The sequence below is a fragment of the Eubalaena glacialis genome, chromosome 11, assembly GCF_028564815.1.
Source record: "Eubalaena glacialis isolate mEubGla1 chromosome 11, mEubGla1.1.hap2.+ XY, whole genome shotgun sequence".
NCBI classification, from domain to species: Eukaryota; Metazoa; Chordata; class Mammalia; order Artiodactyla; family Balaenidae; genus Eubalaena; species Eubalaena glacialis.
Window position 1 is genome coordinate 15,216,485 of NC_083726.1, and position 27,645 is coordinate 15,244,129.

Here is a 27,645-nt window from a genome sequence, read left to right on the forward strand (position 1 = left end):
GTAGTTTCAATGTCCAATCCTCATGAACTTGGACCACTTTCCTTTAAAGCCATCTCAGTATCCCTAGGGCTTAGCACGGTGCCTGACATGCAGTAGGGGACGAACGGCAAAGAGAGAAGGGGAAGGAAATTTGTACAAAATCCCAAACTCCACCCTTTATGACTTCAAGCAAGGAAACTGAGCAACCTTCAGATGTAACGTATGACGACAAATACTCGGGATATTCAACTCCTTCTGGGCAACACCGCCAACACCTCTGGGTTAAGTCCCTTATTTCAAATCTTGTGGGCTTGCGTGGACCCACGCTTTCCTACTAGGAGAATGCCAGGAAGACCAAAATCCTAAGTCTGGTGGATTTATAAGACTCAGAACTCACTCCCTGTGCGCACGTCAGCCCTGGTTACTCAGCAACGGGATCGATCGCTCGGCGCTCGACTCGACCCGGCCGGACTGAGACGAGGCGTTCCGGGCCGAGCCTCTCACGGCCCGCCCACTCCGGCCCGGGTCCCCGCGCCGCGCAAGCGCGGAACAGGGTGGGTTGAGGGAGGGGGGGTAGGTGCGCGGTCGCCGCTTGCGGGCCGCGGCGGGGAGGGGCGCACGCACAGGGGGCGGGGCGGCGGGCGCCGAGAGTGGTTGAGGAGCCGGAAACGCGTCTTGGAGGGTGCGGCCCTGAGGACACTGCGGGTTGGGCCGGGCCGGGCGGGAAACGTTAGGCGAGCGGCCCTCGGGGCGGAGGTTCGTGCTGGCGGGGAGGGCCCCGAGGCGAGCTTCGCCCGGATGAGGAACAAAGCGGTGGGGCAGGCGTGCGCGCCCCCCGCGCGGCCGGCAGGTGGGCTGCGCGCGGGCCCGGCCGGGGCGGGGCGAGGGCGGCCTGCGGGCCCCATGCCGGCGAGCGGGCGACTTGGCCGCCCTTGGGAGGCAGTGTTAGCAGGCCCGGGCTCTCTGGCGGCGAGGGCACGGGGGCTGCATCCTTCCCGTGTTTTGGTGACCGCCCTTGTCCTCCCCCTCAGGTTAGGTAGCCCCCCTCCCGAAGCTTCTGGAGGAAAGGCCCCGGGTGTCCCCCGGCATGCCTTATCTCGCGGCGGGGTGCGCGGCCGCCGGCCCTCGGGAGAAGTTGGGCTGCCCCGGGCGGCCCCGGGGACGAATGGGCGCGTTTGTGCAGCGGTTGTAAGCAAGATGCGGTAGCACGTGACCCTGGAACGCAAACCCTGATGCCGGTTCTCCGCCACCCGTGTGCGCTTTTCTCTGACACTTGGCCCCCAGCAGATGCATCACAGGTGAGTAGCTTGGTGGGCTCAGCGTTGGTGACATCTTTGGAAAACATTTGGCAAATGCGACTTCAGAGTGCCTTTGTTTTTGGTGCCATTGGGCAGGTTACAGGTGCGATTGGCAAGTGGGTTTGTCCCAAAGGGAACAAAACATCCAGAAACCAGTATTGGGTTGAATATACTGTCATTAAACTTGATTTACTCCAAATGTGAGTAGTTGTTCCGAATAGCCATTAAGTCGATTGTTGGCTCGTTGGACATCTTTATCCTTGCCTTTGAGTTATTTGCGCGTTTAATAATATTTTTATCTGGATTTCGAAGTGTGTTTCTAGTTCATCACCATGTTTCACCTTGAATTTTGCTGGTTACCGTCTGGCTTGGCTGGTAATGTAGAGAAATTAAGTTATTAATTCTGCAGGCTTCATGTTAATGTTGAAAGTACTTCGTGGTACCATGCCACTGCAGTACAGAAGTGTGCCAGAGAAATAGTTACGTTTGGCCATTCTTTATGAGCCCTTTCATAGGCTGTATGTTGAGGATAAGGAAGATAAAAAAAAATTCATTCAAATTACTGAAACTGTCCATTGCATTTGCAAAGTGGCTGCATTTCAGTTAGCTTCTTATATGTCATTTTAAGAAAAAGTCGTAAGATCAACAAATGGTTCATACATAGGTCACATAAACTAGAGAAGGTGAAGGATATGATTCTACAATGAATGCATAGGGAAGAAGAGCGAGCTTAGTTAGTATCTTGATTCTGGCCCTTCTCCCAAGATTGCTTCCTAGCATCCCATATGAGAAAAGGAGCTAGAATAGAATTGCACTTTGGAATGAGGGAGTCTTTTGAGGCTCATACTGTAAATTCCCTTCATCTGCCTTCTCTCTGTGGGATACTAGTTACCTTTGGTTTATGGCTGCTGAGATCATCACATTTTAGTGACTCACAACAAAGCAGAAATCTGCTGAGCCTCTCACATTAAACTCCGGTTTGAACTGGTTTGAGAAGGCCTAAGAGTCAACCTAGAAACACCGTTTTGATTTTTATCTTGAGATTAGGAGCACAGATGAATACTCAGAAATTTTCAGCATGGAATTTGAAGCTACAGACTTTTAATTGTACTTAAAAAAATTATCGTAACCAGTTTTTTGTAGGTCATTACTGCTCCAGTGGTTGTAAAGTTTTAGTTAATGTTTGTAGCTATAAAAAGTCACAGGAAAAGTCTGTTTTAAACCACCCCAAACCCAGAAACCTTCAAAATTGTTAGCTATCGTTTCTTTAGGCTATAAGGATTTTTGCATTCCTTTATAGCATAATTAAATAGTTATTAGTGTGCTGTCTTTCATAAGGTGTACCTCATTTGCCATGTGATGCTAGTTGTCTTTCTAGTAAAGATGAGTTTGCATTGCTTCATCCAAATCAAATACATATTTCAGAGTGCCTACTCTATATAGGGTATCGCCCTCAGCTTTGTACACTTTATTAACGTCTGGGAGCCTAGTTTTATGAGATACCTAGCCCGGGGTAAGGTTGAAGCTTATGGATAGAGAATAATTCAGGAATAGGTCTATGTGGGACTTTAAACGTACTCCACAATATAAATACACAGATCATAAGTGTTGGAACTGTAAAAGGCAGAAAGTTTTTTATTGTAATTGTCTTTTTCTAGTCATAGTTAAGAGTTTAGATTTCTTAAATTAGGCAGACCTGGACTTAAATGCCAATTCTGCGACTTACTAGTTTCTTAAATTAGGCAGACCTGGATTTAAATCCCGACTCTGCCACTTACTAGTTAATGTAATTTTGGGTTAAGTTTCTTAGCCTGAGTCTCAATTTCGTCATCTCTAAAATGGGATTAAGAATAATACCTACATCACAGTAGTTATAAGGATTAGGTGAGGTAATTACATGTTATCACGTAGCCCAGTGTCTAACACCTAAAGTAAGGGAGTAATAAGTGTTAGTTATTATTATTTTCATGTTGATTGGTAGCTGACATTGCTATTTTCCAGATTAAAAACCTATTAAGTTTTGCCTTCACTGCTAAGGAGTGTGTAGACCGATTTGATTCCCCTCCCTGTTCTTCACTCCTCCCTGTTCTTCACCCCTCCCATGTACATAGGTGCACACACACGAACTTGCATCACTGTGATAACTCAGTATAAGCATTGGAGGTCACTGGTGACCTCCTTTGGGTAGCCTGTTGGCTGGCCTCTTGAAGTTGTTTATAATATGGCAGTCTCTAAATTCTGACACAGGAACTAATACTTACTGATAACAATCTATAGGAGTGTCTTATTCAAATCAGTATACTCTTATTCTGATGACTTTGTTAATGGCACTACAAGATGGATTTTATGGAAAAAGCAATTCTCAGATTCTTCAGCCAAAAATGGTCTCTAGATAAAAAAGGTTTGGTGTATTGAAAAACTTTTTGACAGTATTTTGCAGCATGATCTGTGTTCTTTCATTTCATTGCTGTGTGATTTGGGGCATATGACAAGCCCTCTTTGAGCCTATTTCCTTGGTTACCTTACTTTGAAGAATTGGTGAGCAAATATGAAGTAATTTTTTATAAAGTATGTAGCAAAGCTTACCTAATGAACCTTGATATGTGGAGGATATTACTAAAATTATTGATTAATTATTAAGATATCTATACAGAATTTTAATAAAATGCTGATCCATGGAGAAGCTATGGTGCTTCTTTACACAATTGGTAATCTAATTCAGACCCAGTATCACTTTAACTGCTGGTAAAAGGAATTAGTAAAAATTCTTTGAGTAAGTTAAAACAAACTGTCTATAAAACTCCTGGTTTGAAGTAATAAGCCAGTCGGAGAAACTAAATACTGTGAAGGAAAAAACTTAGGTGAATTTAAAAAGAACAAACCCTCGTTGCCAGTGTGCTCTAAGGATTGCAAACTTTGCTTTAGATAGTGTGCTTAGGGTTTGGAGCAAGGCACACCTGAGTTAAATCCTGTTTCTGCTATATGACGGCTGAGTTAACATCTCTGAATCCCAATAACACTAGTTATCAGGGAGCTGTGAACATAAAAATGAAGTCATAGTTGGTTAAGTCCCATTTCCCCACCTCCATTGTTTCAGGTTCTTCAGTACCTTAAACAGAGTCACTGAGGTAATTTTTTGCATAACTGGTTGTGTCTGCTCTTTCTTAGGATGAATGAAATGAACCTGAGCCCAGTGGGGATGGAGCAGCTGACTTCATCCTCTGTGAGCAATGCCTTGCCAGTCTCAGGGAGTCACCTGGGGTTGGCTGCCTCACCCACTCACAATGCCATCCCGGCCCCAGGTGAGTGGTAAGGGAGAGTGACTGAATTTCAGCACTTAATTGCATTATCAGTTCTAAATGGAGCCTATAGGGGGGTCAAAGCCCCTTTAAGAGTGGAAGGGAGAAGCCCAGCAGGTCTAAATGGTGGTTCCACATGTGGCAACAATTTTTCTAGAGTACTGAAGTCCTAGTGGATAGAATAGGAGTAGCGGTTTTTTTCTGGTTGTTCTCTTCTTGGTTTAGTGGCCTTTTGTCTAGAGCTGTAGTTGATTTGGCATTTTATCTAGGGTTACCCATTCATCTGTTTTCCCCCTTGGCATTCTGTCCCTGGGTTATTAGGAGAGAATCAAAGTTACTGTAATAACTATTCCTAGAACACATGGGAAATTCAGCTTTATTTTCTATGATACCTGAAACTGGCAACAACTGCAAACACGCCAGGCCTAGAATTATGGTCAAAGAGGAGGTTTCAGAGATGGAGCTCCTACATAGAACTCCCCCTGAGCCTCAGTACTGGGACAGAATAATACTATAGGAAAAGCTCATTTTTCCCCATCACTGTACTTCTAAAACCTTTTTATCTGGCTAGTTCAATTTTTTCTTTCTATTGAAATGGAAACGAAACAAGTAAGCCATTGAGTCTTACAGTGGCAAGATAGTGATTCTTTGGTCTTTGACATTGTAATGTATTGGATTTTATCAAAGTAAGAGTTAATGTTTAAGAGTATTTTAAATCTATAAGTTGTTTAGTTCTCTATAGAGAATTATCTGCTTAATTACTAATATGCAGCCATTAAATAAGGTTTGTCTAAACTAGTGTCTCTTCACATTTCTTTTAGTGTCCACAAAAGAAAGTTTTAAAAAAATTTATTACTTCTTTTTTTTTTAATTAATTAATTTATTTTTTATTTTTGGGTGTGTTGGGTCTTCGTTTCTGTGCGAGGTCTTTCTCTAGTTGCAGCGAGTGGGGGGCCACTCTTTTTTTTTAATACGTTAATTAATTTATTTATTTAATTTATTTTTTTGGCTGTGTTGGGTCTTCGTTTCTGTGCGAGGGCTTCCTCTAATTGCGGCAAGCGGGGGCCACTCTTCATCGCGCTGCGCGGGCCTCTCACTATCGTGGCCTCTCTTGTTGCAGAGCACAGGCTCCAGACGCGCAGGCTCAGTAGTTGTGGCTCACGGGCCCAGTTGCTCCGCGGCATGTGGGATCTTCCCAGACCAGGGCTCGAACCCGTGTCCCCTGCATTGGCAGGCAGATTCTCAACCACTGTGCCACCAGGGAAGCCCCAGATATTTATTACTTCTTAACTCATTTGATTATCTCTTAGGCATTCAATTTAGTGGACACTCTTATTGAGGAGGAAAAACCTATTAAAAAATACTGCCACTGGCAAAAATAATGCGAATCAGCACTGCCCAAGTTGGTGATTGTTCATTATGATACGTAGGCACAGGGTCACTTTAGCACTTGCAGATAGATATAGTCCAAGGTAAATATAAAGTGTAAATTTTAAAAAATCAGGGTGATTGTTCATTATGATACATAGGCACAGGGTCACTTTAGCACTTGCAGATAGATATAGTCCAAGGTAAATATAAAGTGTAAATTTTAAAAAATCATGAAGTACAGCATATATACAAAAGATTATATGAAAATATGTATGTACAGTTTTACATTTAGCTTTACATTAATTTCCAAGTAGAAGCATTTTTTTAAAATTAATTAATTAGTTTATTTTCTTGGCTGTATTGGGTCTTTGTTGCTGTGCCTAGGCCTTCTTTAGTTGCGGCGAGCGGGGGCTACTCTTCGTTGTGGTGCACGGGCTTCTCATTGCAGTGGCTTCTCTTATTGCAGAGCACGGGCTCTAGGCACACGGGCTTCAGTACTTGTGGCACGCGGGCTCAGTAGTTGTGGCTTGCGGGCTGTAGAGCGCAGGCTCAGTAGTTGTGGCGCATGAGCGTTGTTGCTGCGTGGCATGTGGGATCTTCCCGGACTAGGGTTCTAACCCGTGTCCCCTGTATTGGCAGGCGGATTCTTAACCACTGCGTCACCAGGGAAGCCCAGAAGCATATCTTTTTTTAAGTGAAACGTTCTCACCATATAAAATGGAAAATAGGGCTTCCCTGGTGGTGCAGTGGTTGAGAATCTGCCTGCCAATGCAGGGGACACGGGTTCAAGTCCTGGTCTGGGAAGATCCCACATGCCGCGGAGCGGCTGGGCCCGTGAGCCACAGTTACTGAGCCTGCGCGTCTGGAGCCTGTGCTCCACAATAACAGAGGCCGCGAGAGTGAGAGGCCCGCGCACCGCGATGAAGAGTGGCCCCCGCTTGCCACAACTGGAGAAAGCCCTCACACGGAAACGAAGACCCAACACAGCCATTAAAAAAAAAAAAAAAAAAGAATAGCAGTGTTTTCCAATAACTTCCTCTCCTTTCAAAAAGAGCAGGTCCACTTTAAAAAAAAAAAAACAAAAATGGAAAATATAATAAAGTGAAAAAATAAATTAAAGAACTCTGGGGACTTCCCTGGTGGCACAGTGGTTAAGAATCCGCCTGCCAGTGCAGGGGATATGGGTTCGAGCCCTGGTCCGGGAAGATCCCACGTGCTGTGGAGCAGCTAAGCCTGTGCTGTGCCACAACTACTGAGCCCGCACGCCACAACTGCTGAGCCTGCATTCTACAACTACTGAAGCCTGTGCTCTGCAACGAGAAGCCACCGCAATGAGAAGCCCCGCACTGCAATGAAGAGTGGCCCCCGCTCGCCACAACTAGAGAAAGCCCTGCGTGCAGCAACGAAGACCCAAATAAATAAATAAATAAATAAATAAAATTCTAAGAAAAACAAACAAACAACTGTTCTATCACTACTCAGAGACCACTCTGAACTTTGATATATTTCTTTGAACTTTGGTATGTTTCTTCCCATTCTTTTTATCTCTAAATAATTTGTTTTCTTAAATTGTATTTAAACTAGGTTTTTAATTGTAATTAAATGTTTTGATACTTAAGAGCAATAGACAACTGGATGATCAAGTTGGCATTTTAAAACTAACTTGACTAAATTTAGGACTTGTTTGTGGATGTCTGCACAACACTACCTATCTGGGGATGTAAAGGGCTGCTAGGTGAGATTTTTGCGCATTGCAAAAACCTTCCTAAGAGTTTAGCTAGTGATTACAGAATTTTAAAGTACTTACTTTTTTTTTTGAATTAATTAATTAATTAATTTATGGCTTTGTTGGGTCTTCGTTGCTGCGAGCGGCCTTTCTCTAGTTGCGGAGAGCGGGGGCTACTCTCCGTTGCGGTGCGCGGGCTTCTCATTGCAGTGGCTTCTTTTGTTGCGGAGCACGGGCTCTAGGCACGTGGGCTTCAGTAGTTGTGGCTCGCGGGCTCTAGAGCGCTGGCTCAGTAGTTGTGGCGCACGGGCTTAGTTGCTCCCGCGGCATGTGGGATCTTCCCTGACCAGGGATCGAACCCATATCCCCTGCACTGGCAGGTGGGTTCTTAACCACTGCGCCACTAGGGAAGCCCTAAGATACTTACTTTTAATGAAGAAAAAAAAATTTTTTTTTGTAGGGCTGCCAGTGGCGATTCCAAACCTGGGTCCCTCCCTGAGCTCTCTGCCTTCTGCTTTGTCTCTCATGCTCCCAATGGGTATTGGGGATCGAGGGGTGATGTGTGGGTTACCTGAAAGAAACTACACCCTACCTCCACCACCTTACCCCCACCTTGAGAGCAGTTACTTCAGAACCATTCTACCTGGTAAGTGTTATAGTTATTCAGGAATTTAGAAGAAAGAATTCAGCCAACTCTTAACTTCAGTTCTTGAAGACTTGAGTAACACTTTTTTCTGTTTGTCACTATTAGATATTAATCTATGTGGGAAAAAATTGTTCCTTTGGTAGGAACATTCATCTACAAGTTTTTGTATGAACGTATGTTTTACTTTTCCTCTTAGAACATATAGATAACATATTAACATAGCAGTTTGACTAAGCTTAATTTCTTAATGACACATAAACAGTTTTTCTCGTCTCTAGCATCTCCTTGGTTCAGTTTTTGTAATTCTGCAGTTGTAATTCCTATCAACCACATGTCCTGCTTACAGTGTCATTGCTTATTATAAATCAAAGTTTATTGAATTTTTATTCTAAAAGTATTATATACTCATTTCAAAAAATTTAGCAAATAAGGAGGAAGGGGAATCATTCATAGTCCCATCATCCATCTTTTTGGTGTACTTCTTTCCTGTCTTTTATTTTTATGTATAGGTTTTTACTGTTTTTCATAATTAAGACTATATAGTACTTTCTATACAACTGTGTACCTTTTTTTACTTAATATTTTTCTCTGTTTTTACATAGTTATTTTTCCCAACTGCTATGTGGTTTTCATAATTATCCTTTTTAATGACGCATTATATTCTACTGAGTGGATAGTCCATGGTTTATTATATCAATCTTTATTGTTGGACAGTATTTTCCAGTTTTTTTAATTACCATACATGAATGTCTTTGTGTATAATATTTACAAAATGCATTTAGGGGAGATTACCGTAAGTGGAATTTCTTGTGCAAGAGGGTATGAACATTTTTGAGGTTATTATTATAGATACTTTCCAAAGAGGATTTAGAAATTTAGGCTCCTAGTGGCAATGCAGCAAGTACCATTTCACCACATCTTCATAAGCACGAGTGTTCAAATATTTTTTTCTGTTTTAATAAAGCAGGTATAATTGTGACTTGTTTTGAATAGAGCCTAATGTTTTATGATAGTTTAATAAGTTAAAAATTATATTTAATTTTTATTTTTCACATGGAAAATCTGCTTTTAAATGATTTTACCTTTTAACTCTTATAGAGCAGATTTCAGCATCTTAAGACTCAGGAACTCCAGCCATGTATATATTAAAGGCAGCATTTATAAGTGATTAATTTCTAGTGACTTCAAAGGAACATAGTTAATTTTTTATGATTTCTGAGTTTCACAGGAAAAACTGAATTGTGGTATATGTATGTTGCTATTTATAAAGTATATAGATATCAAACCAAAGAAATAGGTAGGAGATTATTTTAATTTAGTTACATTTGTAAGGAATTTGGAATTCTTTATATTTAACAATATACTGAAAAATTCCTGATATCTCACCTTTTCCTTTTTTCAGGCATTTTATCTTATTTAGCTGACAGACCACCTCCTCAGTATATCCACCCTAACTCTATAAATGTTGATGGTAATACAGCATTATCTATCACCAATAACCCTTCAGCACTAGATCCCTATCAGTCCAATGGAAATGTTGGATTAGAACCAGGTATTGTTTCAATAGACTCTCGCTCTGTGAACACACATGGTGCCCAAAGTCTTCATCCCACTGATGGCCATGAGGTGGCCTTGGACACAACAATCACTATGGAGAACGTCTCTAGGGTCACCAGCCCAATCTCTACAGATGGAATGGCAGAAGAGCTTACCATGGATGGTGTTGCAGGCGAGCATACCCAAATCCCAAATGGCTCCAGAAGTCATGAACCTCTGTCTGTGGATTCTGTGAGCAACAGCCTTGCAGCAGAAACTGTAGGACATGGTGGTGTGATACCCATTCATGGGAATGGCCTGGAGCTCCCTGTGGTCATGGAGACAGACCACATTGCAAGTCGAGTCAACGGGATGTCTGACAGTGCCCTCAGTGACTCCATCCACACCGTGGCCATGAGCACCAACTCTGTAAGCGTGGCACTCTCTACCTCACACAACCTCGCCTCCCTAGAATCTGTTTCCCTCCATGAAGTTGGCCTAAGCCTAGAACCTGTGGCTGTCTCCTCCATCACCCAGGAGGTTGCTATGGGGACAGGTCATGTAGATGTGTCTTCAGACAGTCTTTCTTTTGTACCACCTTCACTGCAAATGGAAGACTCCAATTCAAACAAGGAAAATATGGCAACCTTGTTTACAATTTGTGAGTGTGCTTAGTCTTTTTCTTTTGGAGATATTGATAGAAAGGGCCATCATCCTTAACAGATTTAGTCACAAAGTCAGGTGTTAAGGGAGTATAGAAAATAACTAGACTTTGGAACTTTTATTTGCCTTTGTATTGTCCTTTGTATTAATGTGGTGCCTTTTCCTCAGGTAAGCCAAACAGTATATAGACATTTTGTTGGTTCTTATAGCATCTTTCTGAAGTAAGGAAACAGTCATTTCTGTATTTTACAGGTAAGCTTAGCCTAATAATACTTAAGGTATTTCCCAAGATTTCACAGACAGTTAATTATAGAAGTAAATTTCAGTAAGGTATTCTGTGTGACATGCCATTTGCTTTTTCAACATAAGACAAATTTATTAGATCATGTGTAATATAATTCACATATGCATTTTAAAGTGTACAATTTAGTGGTTTTTAGTATATTGACAAGGTTGTACAACCATCACCACTGTGTAATTCCAAAATTTTTATCGCCCCATAAAGAAACCCCATTAGCAGTCACTCTCACCCCTGCCCCCCATTCTCAGGCAACCACTAATCTACTTTCTCTGGATTCAACTATTAGACATTTCATATAAATGGAATCATACATTATGTGGCTGTGTCTGGCTTCTTTCCCTTACCATAATGTTGTGATGGCTCATCCATGTTATAGCATGTATTAGTACTTTATTCCTTTTTTGGAAGAATAGTATTCCATTGTATGCATATACCGCATTTTGTTTATCCATTTATCTTTTATGAATATTTTGTTGTTTCTCCTTTTTGACCATTGTATTCAATGCTGGTAGGAACATTCATGTACAAGTTTTTGTATGAACATATGTTTTTAATTTTCTTGGATATAAGGAGTGGAATTCCTCTTTTTGAGGAATTGCCAGACTGTTTTCCAAAGTGGCTGCACCATTTTACATTCCTAGCATCTGTGTATGAGGGTTCCATTTTCTCTACATGTTTGCCAAGACTTTTTTTTTTTATAATAGCCATTGTAGTGGGTGTGAAGTGGCATCTCATTGTGGTTTTAATTTGCATTTCCTTAATGACTAATGATGTTGAACATCTTACGTGTACTTATTGGCCATTTGTATATCTTTGAAGGAAACCTGTAAGCATTTTTTGCAGTATGAAGTCTGAATCTCCTTTGTTTGAAGAGTTAACATGGTTTCTTGTTAAGAGCATTGGAGAATAAGTTCTCATAGAGTGTAGGCGATCTCTAGTCTGATATTCAAAGAATTTTTTTTTTAATCAAGTAGTACTCGAAGAAGTAATACATTATTACTGCTTTGGCTAAATATGAAAACTTACTGATATTTTATGCCATTTAAGTGGTAATTTCTAATGGATTGCTTAGGAGAAAAAGGCACCTAGAAGGTTGTGATTCTAAGGTTTATGTATTTACAACTATTTTGTGAATGAATTTGGAAAGTTTGAACACAATCATTGACTAAATAGGGTCATGAATACTACTGTTAAGGTAACAGTGAGAAAGGAAAGTAAAAGAACAGAACAAAAGATTTATAGAGAAGGAGGACGCTCCTGAGCTTGTAAAAGTAAAGTTACAGTAAGCACAGAAAACAGTATATGAATTCAGCATTTTTTCTGACAGTGCAAAAAGACTGCATGAACAATTAAGAATTAAGAATGTTAAGCAAATATGTCTGGAAGAATATGATTCACCTGCTGTCCCAAAGAGCAGGTTGCATATTTTTTTTGTCTTAAGAGCTTGTCATCAGAGCGTGATCAGCCAGTTTGTTAATAGTGAGGCAAAAGAGAGCAGTGGTGCAGCTGGCTCTGACTTTGTTGTGCTGTATTGTCATCTCTGTTTTGGCTTTGCATCGCTACAGCATTTCAACTCAGTTTCCTCTTATAGTTTGGTAGAATTGGAATCTTTTGGACTTCAGAACATCATATCTGAAGGTATTACTTATCTACTTAATGTAAGGAATAATATACTTGATTCTTGAAGTAATGTAGTGTTATTTTTTGATCAGTCTTTCTCTTACGCACTGAATAGAAAACTTGTCCAGTTGGATCAAAAGAAAAATATCAAATCTTGCTGAAGAGGGATATAACAGTGGATATATATTTTAGTGTAAGAAAGTGGTTCTTTGATCAGAGAATTTTTACTAGAACCTTGCTTCGTACTGGTTACATTTTAATAATTTGTATTTAAATAAAAAAGCAGGTGGTCATTCATTTGCCTGCTAGAACTGACCCCATTTATGTCTCAAATTTCCCATCTGCAGGGTGCACTCTCTGTGACCGAGCCTATCCCTCAGACTGCCCAGATCACGGACCGGTGACTTTTGTTCCTGACACTCCAATAGAGAGCAGAGCGAGGCTTTCTCTCCCAAAACAGCTTGTTCTCCGCCAGTCAATTGTGGGAGCAGATGTTGGTAAGACCCTTGGAACCACAAAACCCCATCAGAGGTTCTTCTTCCTTTGTAGGGTAAAGTTGTAAAAGTGGATGTGTATAATTTAGTGATTATTTGGTTGATCCAGAAGTCAATTTATAGCTGAAGATTTATCCTTTTACGGAATATTTGTCTTGTGCAGTGGTGACAGCAGTACATCAAGTTGAAAACTTTATTGGGAAAGTTCCCCTTTCTTAGAATCAGAATTGAATAGAGGAGAGAATCCTAGCCTGAGTCTTTGAAGACTTGACTTTTATTTTCAGCTGTATCATCCACTATCAATAATCATGACAAAGCACTCCTTGAAACTTAGTTTCTTTTATAAAACATTGAAAATTCACCATTGATAACTTTTTTATCACTAAAGATATTTACATTAGATGTTTGTAAATTGCCTAATACTCCTTAGGTAAAGGTAATAAGAAATGTAGACTGCCAAAGTATGCTTATTCATATTGGAATTTCACATGGTATCTGAATCACTGTGCCCTTCTTTGAAAATACAATACTAGGTTTGTTATTCTTTCAGGTGTAACTTAGGCATGGGTCAGTTGAAAACATTAAACAGCTTAGATAATAAAGAGCAGTGCTTTAAGCACAAGTGATCTTAGAAGTTTGATTTATTTTGTAGTAATTGCTTTACTTTTTTATGATAGAATAATGTTCTCTAGTCTTTTTTATGTATCAACTCCAAAATAACGTATTTGGAGGGACATGGTTTGGTTCCTTGTGTATAAAAATGGGTTCAGGAATTTCTGATACTGCTTCTTACTCTGCTTATTTCTTCTGAGCCTCTGTCTAACCTGTTTATTACTTTTTCCTTATTTGCAGGATAGAACCCATAAGACTTATCTATCTCTCAGGAGTGCTAGAATATCAGTAGTACTTAGGTTCATTGAAAATAAGATTCTTTGCATGAATTAAGCTACTCTCTTCTCTGATTAGATGTTTAAATCATTGATTGTGTACTTCATGTCCTTCCACTGATAGGTGTATGGACTGGAGAAACCATTCCTGTGCGGACTTGCTTTGGGCCTCTTATTGGCCAGCAAAGTCACTCCATGGAAGTAGCAGAATGGACAGACAAGGCGGTTAATCATATCTGGAAGGTCAGTGTGTATGAAACTTCTCTGTGACTTTTGGATGCTTTTACTGTAATGAGGTAGTTAAAAGCAATGTAAAAGTCAGACTTAGCCAAGATTCATACAGTGCCTTTCACTTATCAGTCATTTAACAGTACATTCTTTCTGTTCTTGGTAGCCAACTTATTATACATAGCAAAACATCAGGTATTGAATATGGAAGATAAACTGTTTTAGTCTCCATTTTGTTAGATAACCCCATGATTATTCATTTTTATTACTTGTGGCAGCTGAGACCATGGACTTTGTTTATATGTTGAAAGTCTTATTTTGTAATCAACTAAAACATTCCTCAAATATTTAGCTTGGGAAACAATTCTAGAATTGGAAGCTAAGATTATTTCTCTAGTTTTCTAACGGAAGGGGCTAGAAAGTTAAGTTTTTGATATAAACAGCTTTTCCTATAACATGTTTATATAGAATCTTAGTCCATAGGTTGAGAATGATACCTGCAAAAATTGAAGTAAGGGGGAAATGGGTCTTGTGATAGTTGGAAAGGTAGAGTGCCACTGGCATTGGGGACTTTAATTGTGGTATCCAGAAGTAAACATAGAGGAATGCTATGTGCATTGGAGAAATAATGAGAAGAGGTGGTTCTTTGACCTTAATGTCCATTCATGTGGTAGGTGATGAAGACAAGTAGAGTGTTTTTTATGTCTTTTCCAGTCAAGCCAAAATGTGAATAATCAAGAGCAACATGATTCTATACGCTGAGCACTAACTGTAGGTCTCTAGTGGTCTTTATTGTATTGCTGGAAATAGGGGGACTGGTGAAATGACAAACATGTGAGAAGACAACCATATATTTTCACACTGACTAGGAAAGCTGGTACCTACTGCAAAGTAAATGAGATTATTGCTAGACTAAACTTAGTAGCATTGTGTATCACTTGTCAGTTCATCTGATGTGTATGTTTGCCTTTTGTTGGCAGATATACCACAGTGGTGTCCTAGAATTCTGCATCATTACAACGGACGAAAATGAATGTAATTGGATGATGTTTGTGCGCAAAGCCAGGTAAGAGTAGACTTGGATGAAAGGAATAGTTACGATTCGGCTGTTTTTCAGTAGGAAGCTTTGAATAAAATAGGGAAGAATCGAAGAATCCAAATGACAGTGATATCTGAACATACCTTAAAGCTAAGGCTTTTCACCTTCTTCACCCCAGTAGTTGTTGACTAAGGGTTATTATAAATCAAAATATAAGAAACTATCCTTTTTTTATGAACAGTTTATTCAAATTACTAATGCAGTAAGGAATGGTACAATTACCATTGACCTTGCAAGTGGGTACCTTTTCTTTATATTAGCTATTAGTCAACCGCTTAGGCTGCTGTTGTGGTTAATTCTTGTTCAGGTATCTATTTCTTTGTCTTTGTCATATTGTTTTAAGACTTTATTTATTTTTCTTCCAGTAACAGACTGTAGTATTTCTGACTATAAAGGGCAATATTGAAGTAAGAATTCTGTTTCTGTGCAAGTTACTCCTGATAGGTAGTATAGGGAATTAGAGAAATGACCCAGAGAAATAGTACATCTAAGTTTTCATATAGGATTTTGCTGTAGGGATATGATGTGTTTAGTATATATTTCAAAATTAATATGCTTGATGGGAGTTCCCTGGTGACCTAGTGGTTAGCATTCTGGGCTTTCACTGCTGTGGCCTGGGTTTAATCCTTGGTCGGGAAACTGAGACCCTTCAAGCTGTGTGGCACAGCCAAAAAAAATTTTTTTTTTTTTAAGACACCAATTGTACTTGAACATTTGTTACTTTATTTATTTATTTATGGCTGTGTTGGGTCTTCGTTTCTGTGCGAGGGCTTTCTCTAGTTGTGGCAAGCGGGGGCCACTCTTCATCGCGGTGCGCGGGCCTCTCACTGTCGCGGCCTCTCTTATTGCGGAGCACAGGCTCCAGAGGCGAAGGCTCAGTAGTTGTGGCTCATGGGCCTAGTTGCTCTGCGGCATGTGGCATCTTCCCAGACCAGGACTCGAACCCGTGTCCCCTGCATTAGCAGGCAGATTCTCAACCACTGTGCCACCAGGGAAGCCCAAATTTTTTTAAATTAATAAAATAAATTTAATATGCTTGATCTGTTAAATGTGATAACTTAGGAATCGGGAAGAGCAGAATTTGGTGGCTTATCCCCATGATGGAAAAATCTATTTCTGCACCTCACAAGATATCCCTCCTGAAAATGAACTGCTTTTTTATTACAGCCGGGATTATGCTCAGCAGATTGGTAAGTTTATGTAAGACTTGTTTGCTATGAATCTAGCATAGTAAAAGCACCAAGGACCAGTAGTAAAGTTTTGGTAATGATTTACATGTAAGCTGAAACAAATCACATACCTTTGTGTATGTAAAAGCAGGATATTACCCCATGTTAAAAGTGTTAAAATCCATGAGATTCTTCATAAGCTAATTGTTACTGACCAGGCAGTATGAACTTTTGTGTTAGGAGTTTGATTTGGGGAATTTGAAGTTCCTAAGTTCCTTTTGAACCATTACAATTTAATTTCATAAGGGACAGCAAAGCTTTTTGAGTTGGTTTAACCTTCATAGGCTTTTTCTTGCACTGTGTCCTGATGACAAGTGATGTTTAGGAGTTTGTGTATACTACAAAATCTTAAGTTTTTTGCCTAGGAAAGGTGCCTTATAATCCAGTATTTACCAGATGTTCCCTATGTATGTGCCTGACACGCTATTTGAGATGCTGGGACTAGAGCATTGAACAAGATGTTTTAATTTTACAGGTAGTGTGCAAGCTGGAAAGTTTGGTAGAAGGGAGAATTATAAGCAACAATTACTAATATCAACAAGTTTTAAAATTTAAGTATCAGGAGACATTGAACAATCTTTCTCTTAAGGTGTTCCTGAACACCCAGATGTGCACCTCTGTAACTGTGGCAAGGAGTGCAGTTCCTATACAGAGTTCAAAGCCCACCTGACCAGCCACATCCATAACCATCTTCCTAGCCAGGGCCACAGCAGCAGCCATGGGCCAAGCCACAGCAAAGAAAGGAAGTGGAAGTGCTCCATGTGCCCCCAAGCTTTTATCTCTCCTTCCAAACTTCATGTTCACTTTATGGGTCACATGGGTATGAAGCCCCACAAGTGTGATTTCTGTAGCAAGGCTTTTAGTGATCCCAGCAACCTGCGGACCCACCTCAAGATACATACGGGTAAGTTGTTTTGGACCATCAGAGTGGAATTTTGCAAAATTAGAAATTAGTAAGGCCTTGGCAGCAAGATAGTCTTGCAGGTAGAGTTGAGATCAGATGTTAGAGAATGAATCCAGCTGGCTGTCAGTAGGACTTCGTTGGGTCATAAATCTTGGTGGGATAACTGAGCCTCCTCAGAGAGTATTACTTCTAGTTATTAAGATGCTTCACTTTCCAGGTGCCCCCACCATAGTTTGAAGGTGACTGGGAAAATGCAGTTAATAATCAGGAAGTTGATGTATGTGTTTGGACCTAAAGGGAATTCTATAGAAACAGCCTGAGCCTCCCATTAGAGCTCACCCCTGGTCACCAGCCACAGCCAGTTTCTTTCCTTTGAATATTGCTCAGTAAACACTGCCAAAATTTGTTGAGTTTCTATTTTCTAAACTCCATACAAACCAACCCCTTTCTCTTAGCACTTATTTTTTTCATTTTTTTCACTTTTTTCACTTACTTTTTTACTTTACTATAAAGTAACTTTTAGTTTCGTTTTCTTGGCTGGGTCATTCATTCTCCAAATCTTTGAAAGGAAAACTCTTCCTCATTCTTTTCCATTAAGACTGAGTAGTCGCAGCAGAGACCATATGGCCCACAGAGCTTAAGATTCTGACCGGCCTGTAAGAAAAGGTTTGCTAACCCCTGACTTAGAGTAACTTTATTTCTTTTTTTTTTTTAAATATAAATTTATTTATTTATTTTTGGCTGCATTGGGTCTTCGTTGCTGCGTGTGGGCTTTTCTCTAGTTGCGGTGAGCGGGGGCTACTCTTGGTTGTGGTGCGGTGGCTTCTCTTGTTGCGGAGCACGGGCTCTAGGTGCACAGGCTTCAGTAGTTGCGGCGCGTGGGCTCAGTAGTTGTGGCTCGCGGGCTCTAGAGTGCAGGCTCAGTAGTTGTGGTGCACGGACTTCATTGCTCCGCAGCATGTGGGATCTTCCTGGGCCAGGGCTTGAACCCGTGTCCCCTGCATTGGCAGGCGGATTCTTAACCACTGAGCTACCAGGGAAGTCCCTATTTCTGCATTCTTAAAAGGATTTTATTTCATCCCTGGGTTATGAGGTCATATATGTTTTAAAAAAGAAAACTAAAATGTAGGTTGTAAAAATATGCTTGCTTATAGGCAAGTACTAGATTTCATGAGTTTTTTTAAAAAAAATAATTGAATTAAGTTGGGCACTGGGGTTATAAGTGATTTTTTTCCAGAGTTTATATCATGTGTTAGCTATAAACATTGAAATGTGTGTGTGTGTGTGTGTGTGTGTGTGTGTGTGTGTGTGTTGTGTGTGTAGGTAAGCAGTCCTAGGAGGTCAGATTTGTTAGCTTCACTAGCTTTAGTTGCAGAATATAAATTCAGTGGCTCTGAGTGGCTCTGGGTAGACAGTCCCAGAAAGTGAAGTTCCAGTTCACAGTCAATTCTGTTTTATTCCTGCCTCTGCCACATACCCATACAATGTGCCTCTTCATCCTGAGAATGCTCGTGGCAGTTTTATTCACGGTGTGGTAATTCGGGTTGATGTGCAGGTCAGAAGAACTACAGGTGCACTTTGTGTGACAAGTCTTTCACCCAGAAGGCTCACCTGGAGTCCCACATGGTTATCCACACGGGCGAGAAGAACCTCAAGTGTGATTACTGTGACAAGCTGTTCATGCGGAGGCAGGACCTCAAGCAGCACGTGCTCATCCACACACAGTGAGTCGCCTGCAGCCCGACGCCCCTCGGGCGGGGAACGAGGCTTGTCATCTGTCTCCTGCCTTGGCACCCGTCTGTGCCTCCTGTGTTCCGTGTAGCCAAGCAGAGGTTGGAAAACTAACGTTTTGGTTTATCCTGGAAGATTTCACTTGTTTTTTTTTTTTATTTTTCACCTCTACTCTCTGTATTTCCTTTTTTTTCATATTTTCAAAACATCATTTCATTAATTTAACAAATTTCTAAGTATCTCCTTGATGCCCAGCACTGTGCTAAGTGGTGAAAATACACAGATGAGATGGTCCTTGGATTTAAAGAGCTCGGAGAGCATTAAGAGACAGAAGAGTAATTGCTGTACTGTGTTGCAGATGTCAGGGTAAGCGCTGGGTCCTGAGAGACCAGAGAGGAGGCCCCAGCCCAGTCTGCAGTGTCCTGGGAAGGTGTCCTGGTAGTTTGAGCAAGTATTACAAGAGATAAATTCGGGTTATTCAGGGAGACAGCGAAGGGTAAGGGATGAGAATAGTGTTCTAGACAGATGAAACGGAGTATGCGAAAAGGACTGTGAAATGCGAGTGGTTCTTTTCTTTTTTTTTTTGGCTGCGCTGTGCGGCATGCAGGATCTTAGTTCCTTGACCAGGGATCGAACCTGTGCTCCTGCAGTGGAAGCACAGAGTCGTAATCACTGTACCACCAAGGAGGTCCTGCTAGTGGTTCTTTATAGTTAGAGCATTGGGTGTATGTGAGAGCGAGGGAGAGAGAGGCAGTAGCCGAATCATGAAGAGCCTTTTATCCAACTAAGAAAATTAAATTTCATTCTGGAAATAATGGAGAGTCACCGAAGCGTTTTTCCTACCTATGTACCAGGAACTATTCCGTGCTTTGTGTGTGTGCGTGCATGTGTGTAGTTTAATTATGGCATAAAACACAAATTTTACTGTCTTAACCATTTTTAAGTATATAGTTCAGTAATGTTAAGTGTATTCACATTCTTGCACAGTCATTGAAGGATTTTAAGGGAAAGAATGTCATGGTGAGATGTCCATTTTATAAAGATTACTCTGGCAGCCAGGAAAGGGTGATTGAAGGAGTTGAAGGCCAAGTATTGGGAGACCTATTAGGATTTTATTGCATGGATCCAAGTGTAATTAATTGCCCAGCCTGTGTTGGTTACAGTAGTAGTAGAGAGAAGAGAACAGATTTTGTGGTTCTGAGCTTTTAGCAAATGTTAGAAGAAGGAGAAAACATTAGCTTGAATTATTATTTAGAAATCCATAAAAAATGGAAACTTTATATTCTTATTATGGGTTTTAGATAAATATTTTGCTTTCATATCAGCTCTTTTATCTGATTCATAGCCACAGTGCAACCTGAAACACTAAAACATCCAAGGAGTCTGGATCTACATTCCTAACTCTCAAAATGACCTTTTAAAACAAAGTCTTCATTAAGTGGTTTCATTTTTAGTGTGAAATTTTAGAAATTAGACACACTAATTATCAAATATTAGATATGATTGTACATAATTAGAGCTGAAAGAGATCTCTGGGATCATTTAGTCTAGCTGCTTATATTAGTCAGCTTGAGCTGCCATAACAAAATACCATAGACTGGGTGGTGGCTTAAACAAAAGAAATTTATATTCTTAAACTTCTGGAGGCTGGAAGTCGAGATCAGGCTGCCAGCATGGTTGGGTTTTGATGAGGGCCTTCTTCCTGGCTTGCACATGGCTGCCTTCTTGTGTCCTCACATGGTGGAGAGAGCGAGCAAGCTCTGGTCTCTCTTCCTCTTCTTAAAAGGACACTAATCCCATCATGGGGGTCCCATCCTTATGACCTCATCTAAACCTGATTACCTCCCACAGGCCCGCACCTCCAAATACCATCACGTTATGAGTTAGAGCTTCAACATACCAATTTAGGAGTGGGGGTGGGGGGATGACAAATATCCAACCGATAACACTGCTCGTGATAATCAGCTGGGAAATGTGAAAAACAGTGATTGGTGCCAGGGCCGCAGCTCCAGGGATCCTAATTTAGTTGGTCAGGGGTAGAGCCCTGGCCTTGGTATTTTTAAAAAGCTCCCCAAGTGAGTCTAATGTCCAGTCAGTGTTGAGTGCTACTGAGTTGATCCAAATGAAAGACTTGTTTCACAGTATCTCTGGCAAGTGGCTATATTGTTACTTCTTGAAAACCACACATAAAGAGGCGTTATTCTCTTCCTTGACCTTGACTTTCTATTCTTTCAAGTGATGCTTTAATTTGCACTTGCTTTTATGGTAGCCATTTCACAGCATAATGAAATAGAAATTATTTTGAGATTAGTCATAACTGTTTATCTCCTTTTGGGTTGGAAATTGGCTTTATCAGATACTGACCAATGAAAGCAATTTTCTTAAATGTGGATCTGGACACTTTCTCACGATGACAAAATATAATAAGCCTCTGCCAAACTCCCATGGTATAAAAATTGTTTTCGGACTGTCAAGACTTTATGCTAGTATAAGTCATTCATAAAAGAAGCACCGTTCACCCTATATATATATATATGTATATATATATATATATACATATATGTATGTGTATATATATGTATATATATACATATATATATATGTATCTATGTATACATATATACACATATATATATATGTATATATATATATACACATATATATGTATGTGTATATATATATATGTATATATATATATACACACACACACACACACACACACACACACGTACATTTTGGCTGCGCCACACGGCTTGCAGGATCTTAGTTCCCCAACCAGGGATTGAACCCAGGCGCTCGGCAGTGAACGTCCTAACCACTGGACTGCCGGAGAATTCCCCAACCAATATTTTTGAATGAGACTTCCTATAGAGATCATTGGTAAAATTTTCAGATGTTTGTATCTTTACTTTTAGGCATTTCAAAATGCATATGTTAGTATTGGAATTCATTCTATTTATCTGCTTAGAGAAGAACTATAGCTGCTAAAGCCAAATGTAGGAGGAGTTCCTCTCCCAGCGTTCCCCTGGGAGTATAAGGCATGGGACTTTGCCCTTCCTCTAAGAAAGGAACTTGAGAGCAAGAGTGGGGCGCTTGTTCCCTAGGTCATCATCTTAGTCCCGTGGCTTTGTGATTTATATCTCCAGCCCTATATAACTAACCATTCACTCAGCATCTCTGAGTTCTGGATGTCCGCTAGGCAGCTCAAACCTGATAAGTCCAAACCTCAACTCTTCGTATTAACCCAACAAACTTGATTTTCCCCAGTGTTCACCGGCTCAGAAAATGATACCACCATTCATCCCAGTGGCTCAAGCCAAACACCTTGGAGTCATCCTCAACTCAGTCTTCCATTCTTTCCTTCATTCAGCTCTTGCCTGGTTGAAACCACCAGCATCTTTTTTATGGACAACTTCAGTAGTGTCCCAGCTGACTTCCCTGCTGCTCTTCTCTCTCCTCATCCATTCCCCAACACAGATATACACACAGGTGCCACACACACATGCTGTATTCGTCCATAGTGGCCAGAGTGATACATTTAAAACATAAGTCAGATTGTGCACATCTCCAGTCGTGATTCTTCATTGACTAGAAGTCCCTTCATGATGTGGTAGTGGTACTTGGCTACGTGTCCCACTCCATCTTTTATTGCTTTTCTCATACTATTCTATTTTACCCACATTGGCCCTCCCCTTGCTACTACTTCAGCATACTGAACACAATCTCAGGGCCTTCGCACTGTACTGCCTCTGCCTAGAAACTTCTCCCTCTGGATATCTCCCTGTCTTCCTCCCTCACTTCATTCAGGTTTCTGCTTAAGTTTGTCATTTCCTCAGAATGGCCTTTCTTGATTATCTTATCTAAAACAGGACTCTGTCACTCTTACCTGGCTTCATTTTTTTTTAATAGCATTTATTACTATCTGATATCACATTATATATTTTTAATTTGTTTATGGTGTGAGTCCTCCACTAGAATGTAAGCTCCATGAAGGCAGGGACTGAGTTTTCCCTGTCCTGTAGCTCCACAGAATTCTTCTCTGCCATGTTCTGCTGGGAGAAGGTGGTAGAAATGCTAAGGAGACCAGGCTTCAGAACTTTCCGCTGCACCCTCACACTCCATCAAGGATTTTAACCCCCTTTTATTTGTTTCACATATTGGACTTTCATTAAGACATAGGCTTCAGCTGCTCAAAAAAAAAGTTTAAAAATTCCTGCTCTGTGTGATCCCTAAGTTTCTTTTCAGCTCTAAATGTCTAGGCCAGGTTTACTCCACCCTTGACACTACTGACATCTTGAACCGGATAATTTTTTGTTGTAGGGGCTACCGTAACTCCATAGTTAGATACCATTGTGTATTGGTCAATTGGCAGATGTTTTCAAATTTGAGTTTTCCAATTGGTAAGAATGTGGGGCAACGGGAACTCTCAAATGGCTGTTGATGGATGCGTATATCGATACAGCCGTGTTGGAAAACAGCTTAGCATTATCTAGTAAAATTGAAGATGTACATATCCTTTGATCCAGCTATGCCTCTCCTGAGTATATGCCCTAGAGCAGCGGTCCCGAACCTTTTTGGCACCAGGGACCGGTTTCATGGAAGACGGTTTTTCCACGGATGGGGGACGGGTATGGTTCAGGTGGTAATGCAAGCGATGGGGAGCGGCCGATGAAGCTTCTCTTGCTCACCTCCGCTGTGCGGCCCGGTTCCTAACAGGCCACAGACCCCTGCCCTAGAGGAACTGATGCGTATGCAAATCCACACACCAGTGTAGAAATGTTCATAGCAGTCTTGCCTGTGGTGATAAAAAACTGGAAACCACTAGAATACCCATTAACAACAGACAGAGCCAGTGCCACAGGTAAGTTGTGGTATATTTGTAAGTAGCTTACAGCCATGGAAGGGAGCGAACTACTGTTACAGCAACTTGCTTGAAATTCAGAAACATCATATTGAGTGAAAGAAGCAAAACACAAGAGAGATACATACAGTACAATTCCATTTACATAGAATTCTAAAACAAAATCAGTCTGTGGTGTTTAAACTACAAATGTTTTATGACTCTTCTATATGATATATCTCCTGTAAAAAAAAGTTTCATTCTACTTGGGTAGAGCTTCTCTGACAAAGGTCTGAGGTTGTGCAGAATAAGTTTGTGCCTCAGTTGTCATTTGTAACCCCAAATCAAATGTTTTTTTCTTGTGTTCCTCTTAGAGAACGCCAGATCAAGTGCCCCAAGTGTGATAAGCTGTTCTTGAGAACAAATCACTTAAAGAAGCATCTCAATTCACATGAAGGAAAACGGGATTATGTCTGTGAAAAATGTACAAAGGCTTATCTAACCAAATATCATCTCACCCGACACCTGAAAACCTGCAAAGGGCCCACCTCCAGTTCATCAGCACAGGAGGAGGAGGAGGAAGATGACTCAGAGGAGGAGGAGCTAGCAGACTCTGTGGGGGCAGAAGACTGTCGGATTAACAGTACTGTGTATCCAGCAGATGAATCTCTGTCTACACATAAATAAAAGAAAAAGAAGCCAACTACTTTGGATGGAAAATACAAAAGGGAAGAACACACATAACCAGTTATCCACTACAGTGGTTTTTATGTAAAATAATTTCTGATTTCCTTCCAGCCAACAGTCAACACAGACTAAATGGGAATGGATAAAGCACTTATAGAAGAGTATCCTAATGAAAACACTTTAAGAAAGATTGAGAAAAGAGCATGTATCCTGTTTTTAAGTGGCGTATGGGGAGGAAAGTGTCAACTTTTGAGATCTATTCTTTATTTACATAATTGGGTGATACATTTATGCCTTAGAGCTGCTCTCTGCCCAAACAAATCAGATTTATTTTAAATTCTTTCATTATTCCATTTTTCTCCCAACCCACTGATTTGGTAGCACTCTAAACTTGGTCCCTGCCTTACAGTCGTCCTGATTATGGTTCTGGTGTTTTGTTTTATGCAGACTTGTGACTTAAGCTCATCCCAGAATGGATTGGAATATAACAATGTTAAGCTTGTTACTCTTGACTGCAGCTAACAAGTTTAAAGCACCACCTACCTTAATCTCTCCTGGCTGCTTGGGAGTTTAGGGTAGATCTTGCTTCCCAGAATTTCAGCAGGTACCTAGAGGGCAGATAAAAAAGGGAGCAACCAGGCAATAGGCACTGATGGAGAGAAGAAAAGGAGAGATGCCTGGGCCACTGTCCAAGAAACTAGCTTTGATGGAAGCTGGGGTAAGAGATCTGGTGGTGGTTTCTTAGAGGTCTTTGTAGGTTTAGACATGTCTCTGTCTCCAGTGAAGCCTCCAGCACCCAGACAAAGGGGATCTGGGGGTGTAGCAAGCCAAGTAATGCGTGCTGCATTGTCTCCTGATAACAAGGACATGTGGACTCAGCTGGCAAAGTGGTACCTTGGCCAATAGAAGGAAGGAGGGAATGATCCTTCCTATCTGGCTTACCCTATGAAAAGGATCAAGACACCATTAAAATGTTGCCAACTCAGAATGACAGATGACATGTTGGTGCATTTGCAAGGTTAGGCCTTCCCACTTGTCTGCAATGAAGGACCTCATCAGTTAAGCACGGTGGATGCCAAAGGATTTGGGAAGTGCAGAAGGTTAAATGGTCACCACGAGGGTGTGTTTTCAGGGTCCCAGCTTAATTCATCTACCCATCTGATCTTTCACCTTGTCTCTCTCATGCATCTCCTGCTTTCAGCAAGAAGCAAACACATCTTGAAGTTGACGGTTGATGGAACATGCTCTCCTGCTCTAAGGCACGACCTCTGGGCTGGAGTAGAGAGAACCTTGGTGGGAAGGTTTTGCTGCTAATGTATTTATGGAATGAATGTATTTCATTCAAATCTGTATTCCTCTGGGAAGGATTAAAATAAAAACTTTTTAAAAAATACGATTCCTCTTGTAATCTCATTTTGTGGAGGGAGAGGAATGAGTCTTTTTAGGGGAAAATGAGGTACAACTTGAGTTTTTCTTAAGGTCAGAAGTGGAGAAAGTATTTCCTAAGTACTGTAGCTTTGAAGTTATATTTTCGCATGCTTCTGCATAACAGTGCTTAAATAAACTATGCTCCCTGCGTTTCCAGCTCTCATCCCTGCCCTCTTCCTTCCTAAGGTAGTGCCTTTACTTTGCTGTCTCCTTGGAGAACTACAGGTCTACAGTTGACGGAGTTGGTGAGGTATGGTGGTTAGAGGTGGCTGTCAACACTGGGTCATGAAGGCTTCATCAAGGAGCTCTGGTGGGACTGAGGCAACTCTAAGCCTTTTGAGCTGGTAAAGGCATCCTGGTGGCAGCGACTCCTGTCCCCAGGAAACCACCGGTGCTAGAACTACAAGCACCCTTTCTCCCTTTAACTCTGGCTCACGCTGGGTTAAATTTCTTCATTTCCAGGTGCTAGTTTAAGTGCTGCCCAAGATAGTTAAACCTTATGTAAAACAATAGAAGAGGAATTCTGGGAAATAGTTTAAGTGAAAATGTAGCTGTTGGTGCTTACAACTGTGTCTTCCATTTTTTTTTTTACCTCTTAGACTTAAGTGACATTATAAGTCATTCTCACAAGATGAGTAAATTAGTAGCTGCCCCTTTGACAAGATTTTACTCTGAGCCTTCCTTGCCCATTGCAGGTGGCCTCATCTGTTGCTGCTGCTGGGATCAGTCTGCTGTTGGGTAAATGGTCACATTCAGAGGCAGGATATTATGAGTGTGGGTTCTGTAGCCCTGCTGAATGTTCTCCAATCTGGGCTTTGCTGCACGATGGTTTGGAAAGCTTAGTCAAGTTATGTAACCTCTCTGTGCCTCTTTTTACTTAACTGTAAGCAGAGACTACTACTAAGAGTTCCCATTTCATAGTATTGTTTGATGTTAATTCATGTAAAGGGCTGGCACAGTGCTCAACATACAGTGAGCACTGGCTAAGATGCTTTAGTTTTAGATTATCCTAGCACAGATTTCTATCCTTAAAATATGGCTACTCGTGACCCAAGAAGTCCTAGATTTTAGTAAGACAAGTCAAACTGGCATGACTTGAGTTTTCAAGGCCAAAGCCTAGAAACTATTTAGTTTGCAGTCTTCTTGTAGATCAGTATATGTATGTTTGCTGTTTCCTTCCTTAAAAGGCGAGTTGCAATCTTGCATGTGTGCTGAGTTCCTCCGTACGTCAGAGGGCAAAGAGGTGACAGGATCTAGTCTGCTTTAGCCTTTTCAGCCTGTTGACCTATATTCACACTTCCTAGTGTGTCTTGAGGAACATAAACATTGCCAGAGCTGTCAGCCCCTTATTAAGTATGTAAACTTGTATTACCTGATCACCAAGCTGCATCTTAGAGTCAAAAACATAACTTCAGGTATATAAATGATATCATCTGTTATGGGTAGAATTGTGTTCCTTCAAAATTCATATATTGAAATTCTAACCCCAACACCTCAGAATGTGAGTATATTTGGAGATAAGGTCTTCAAAGAAGTGATTAAACTAAAATGAGGTCCTTAGGGCATACCTTAATCCTGTATGACTGGTCTCCTTATAGAAGAGGAAATTTGAACAGAGAGACCCAGCGGGAAGATCAGGTGAAGACCCCGGGAGAAGATTGCTATCTGCAAGCCAAGGA

General features: G+C 40.9%; 1 protein-coding gene across 2 annotated transcripts; it reads left to right on the plus strand.

Annotated features, from left to right (window-relative positions):
- Positions 1 to 654: 654 nt before the first annotated feature.
- On the plus strand, positions 655 to 25,934 carry PRDM4 (PR/SET domain 4). Of its 2 annotated transcripts, none has more exons than XM_061205554.1 (12): positions 655 to 829; positions 1,011 to 1,277; positions 4,446 to 4,579; positions 8,134 to 8,319; positions 9,722 to 10,516; positions 12,787 to 12,936; positions 13,945 to 14,063; positions 15,029 to 15,114; positions 16,210 to 16,337; positions 16,966 to 17,280; positions 18,836 to 19,004; positions 24,226 to 25,934. In XM_061205554.1, the coding sequence occupies exons 2-12, from the start codon at positions 1,267 to 1,269 to the stop codon at positions 24,536 to 24,538; spliced, it is 2,406 nt and encodes an 801-aa protein (XP_061061537.1). In that variant the 5' UTR covers positions 655 to 829; positions 1,011 to 1,266; the 3' UTR covers positions 24,539 to 25,934. The 2 variants fall into 2 exon arrangements, with proteins under 2 accessions (XP_061061537.1, XP_061061538.1); XM_061205555.1 differs by having other exon boundaries at positions 668 to 735.
- The last annotated feature ends 1,711 nt before the right edge of the window (positions 25,935 to 27,645 follow it).

Bases quoted from the DNA above. Each gene is read 5' to 3' on its own strand.
- PRDM4 (XM_061205554.1), top strand. The intron at 10,517-12,786 runs GTGAGTGTGCTT...TCCCATCTGCAG, and splicing joins GGCAACCTTGTTTACAATTT to GGTGCACTCTCTGTGACCGA. The intron at 17,281-18,835 runs GTAAGTTGTTTT...GTTGATGTGCAG, and splicing joins CCACCTCAAGATACATACGG to GTCAGAAGAACTACAGGTGC.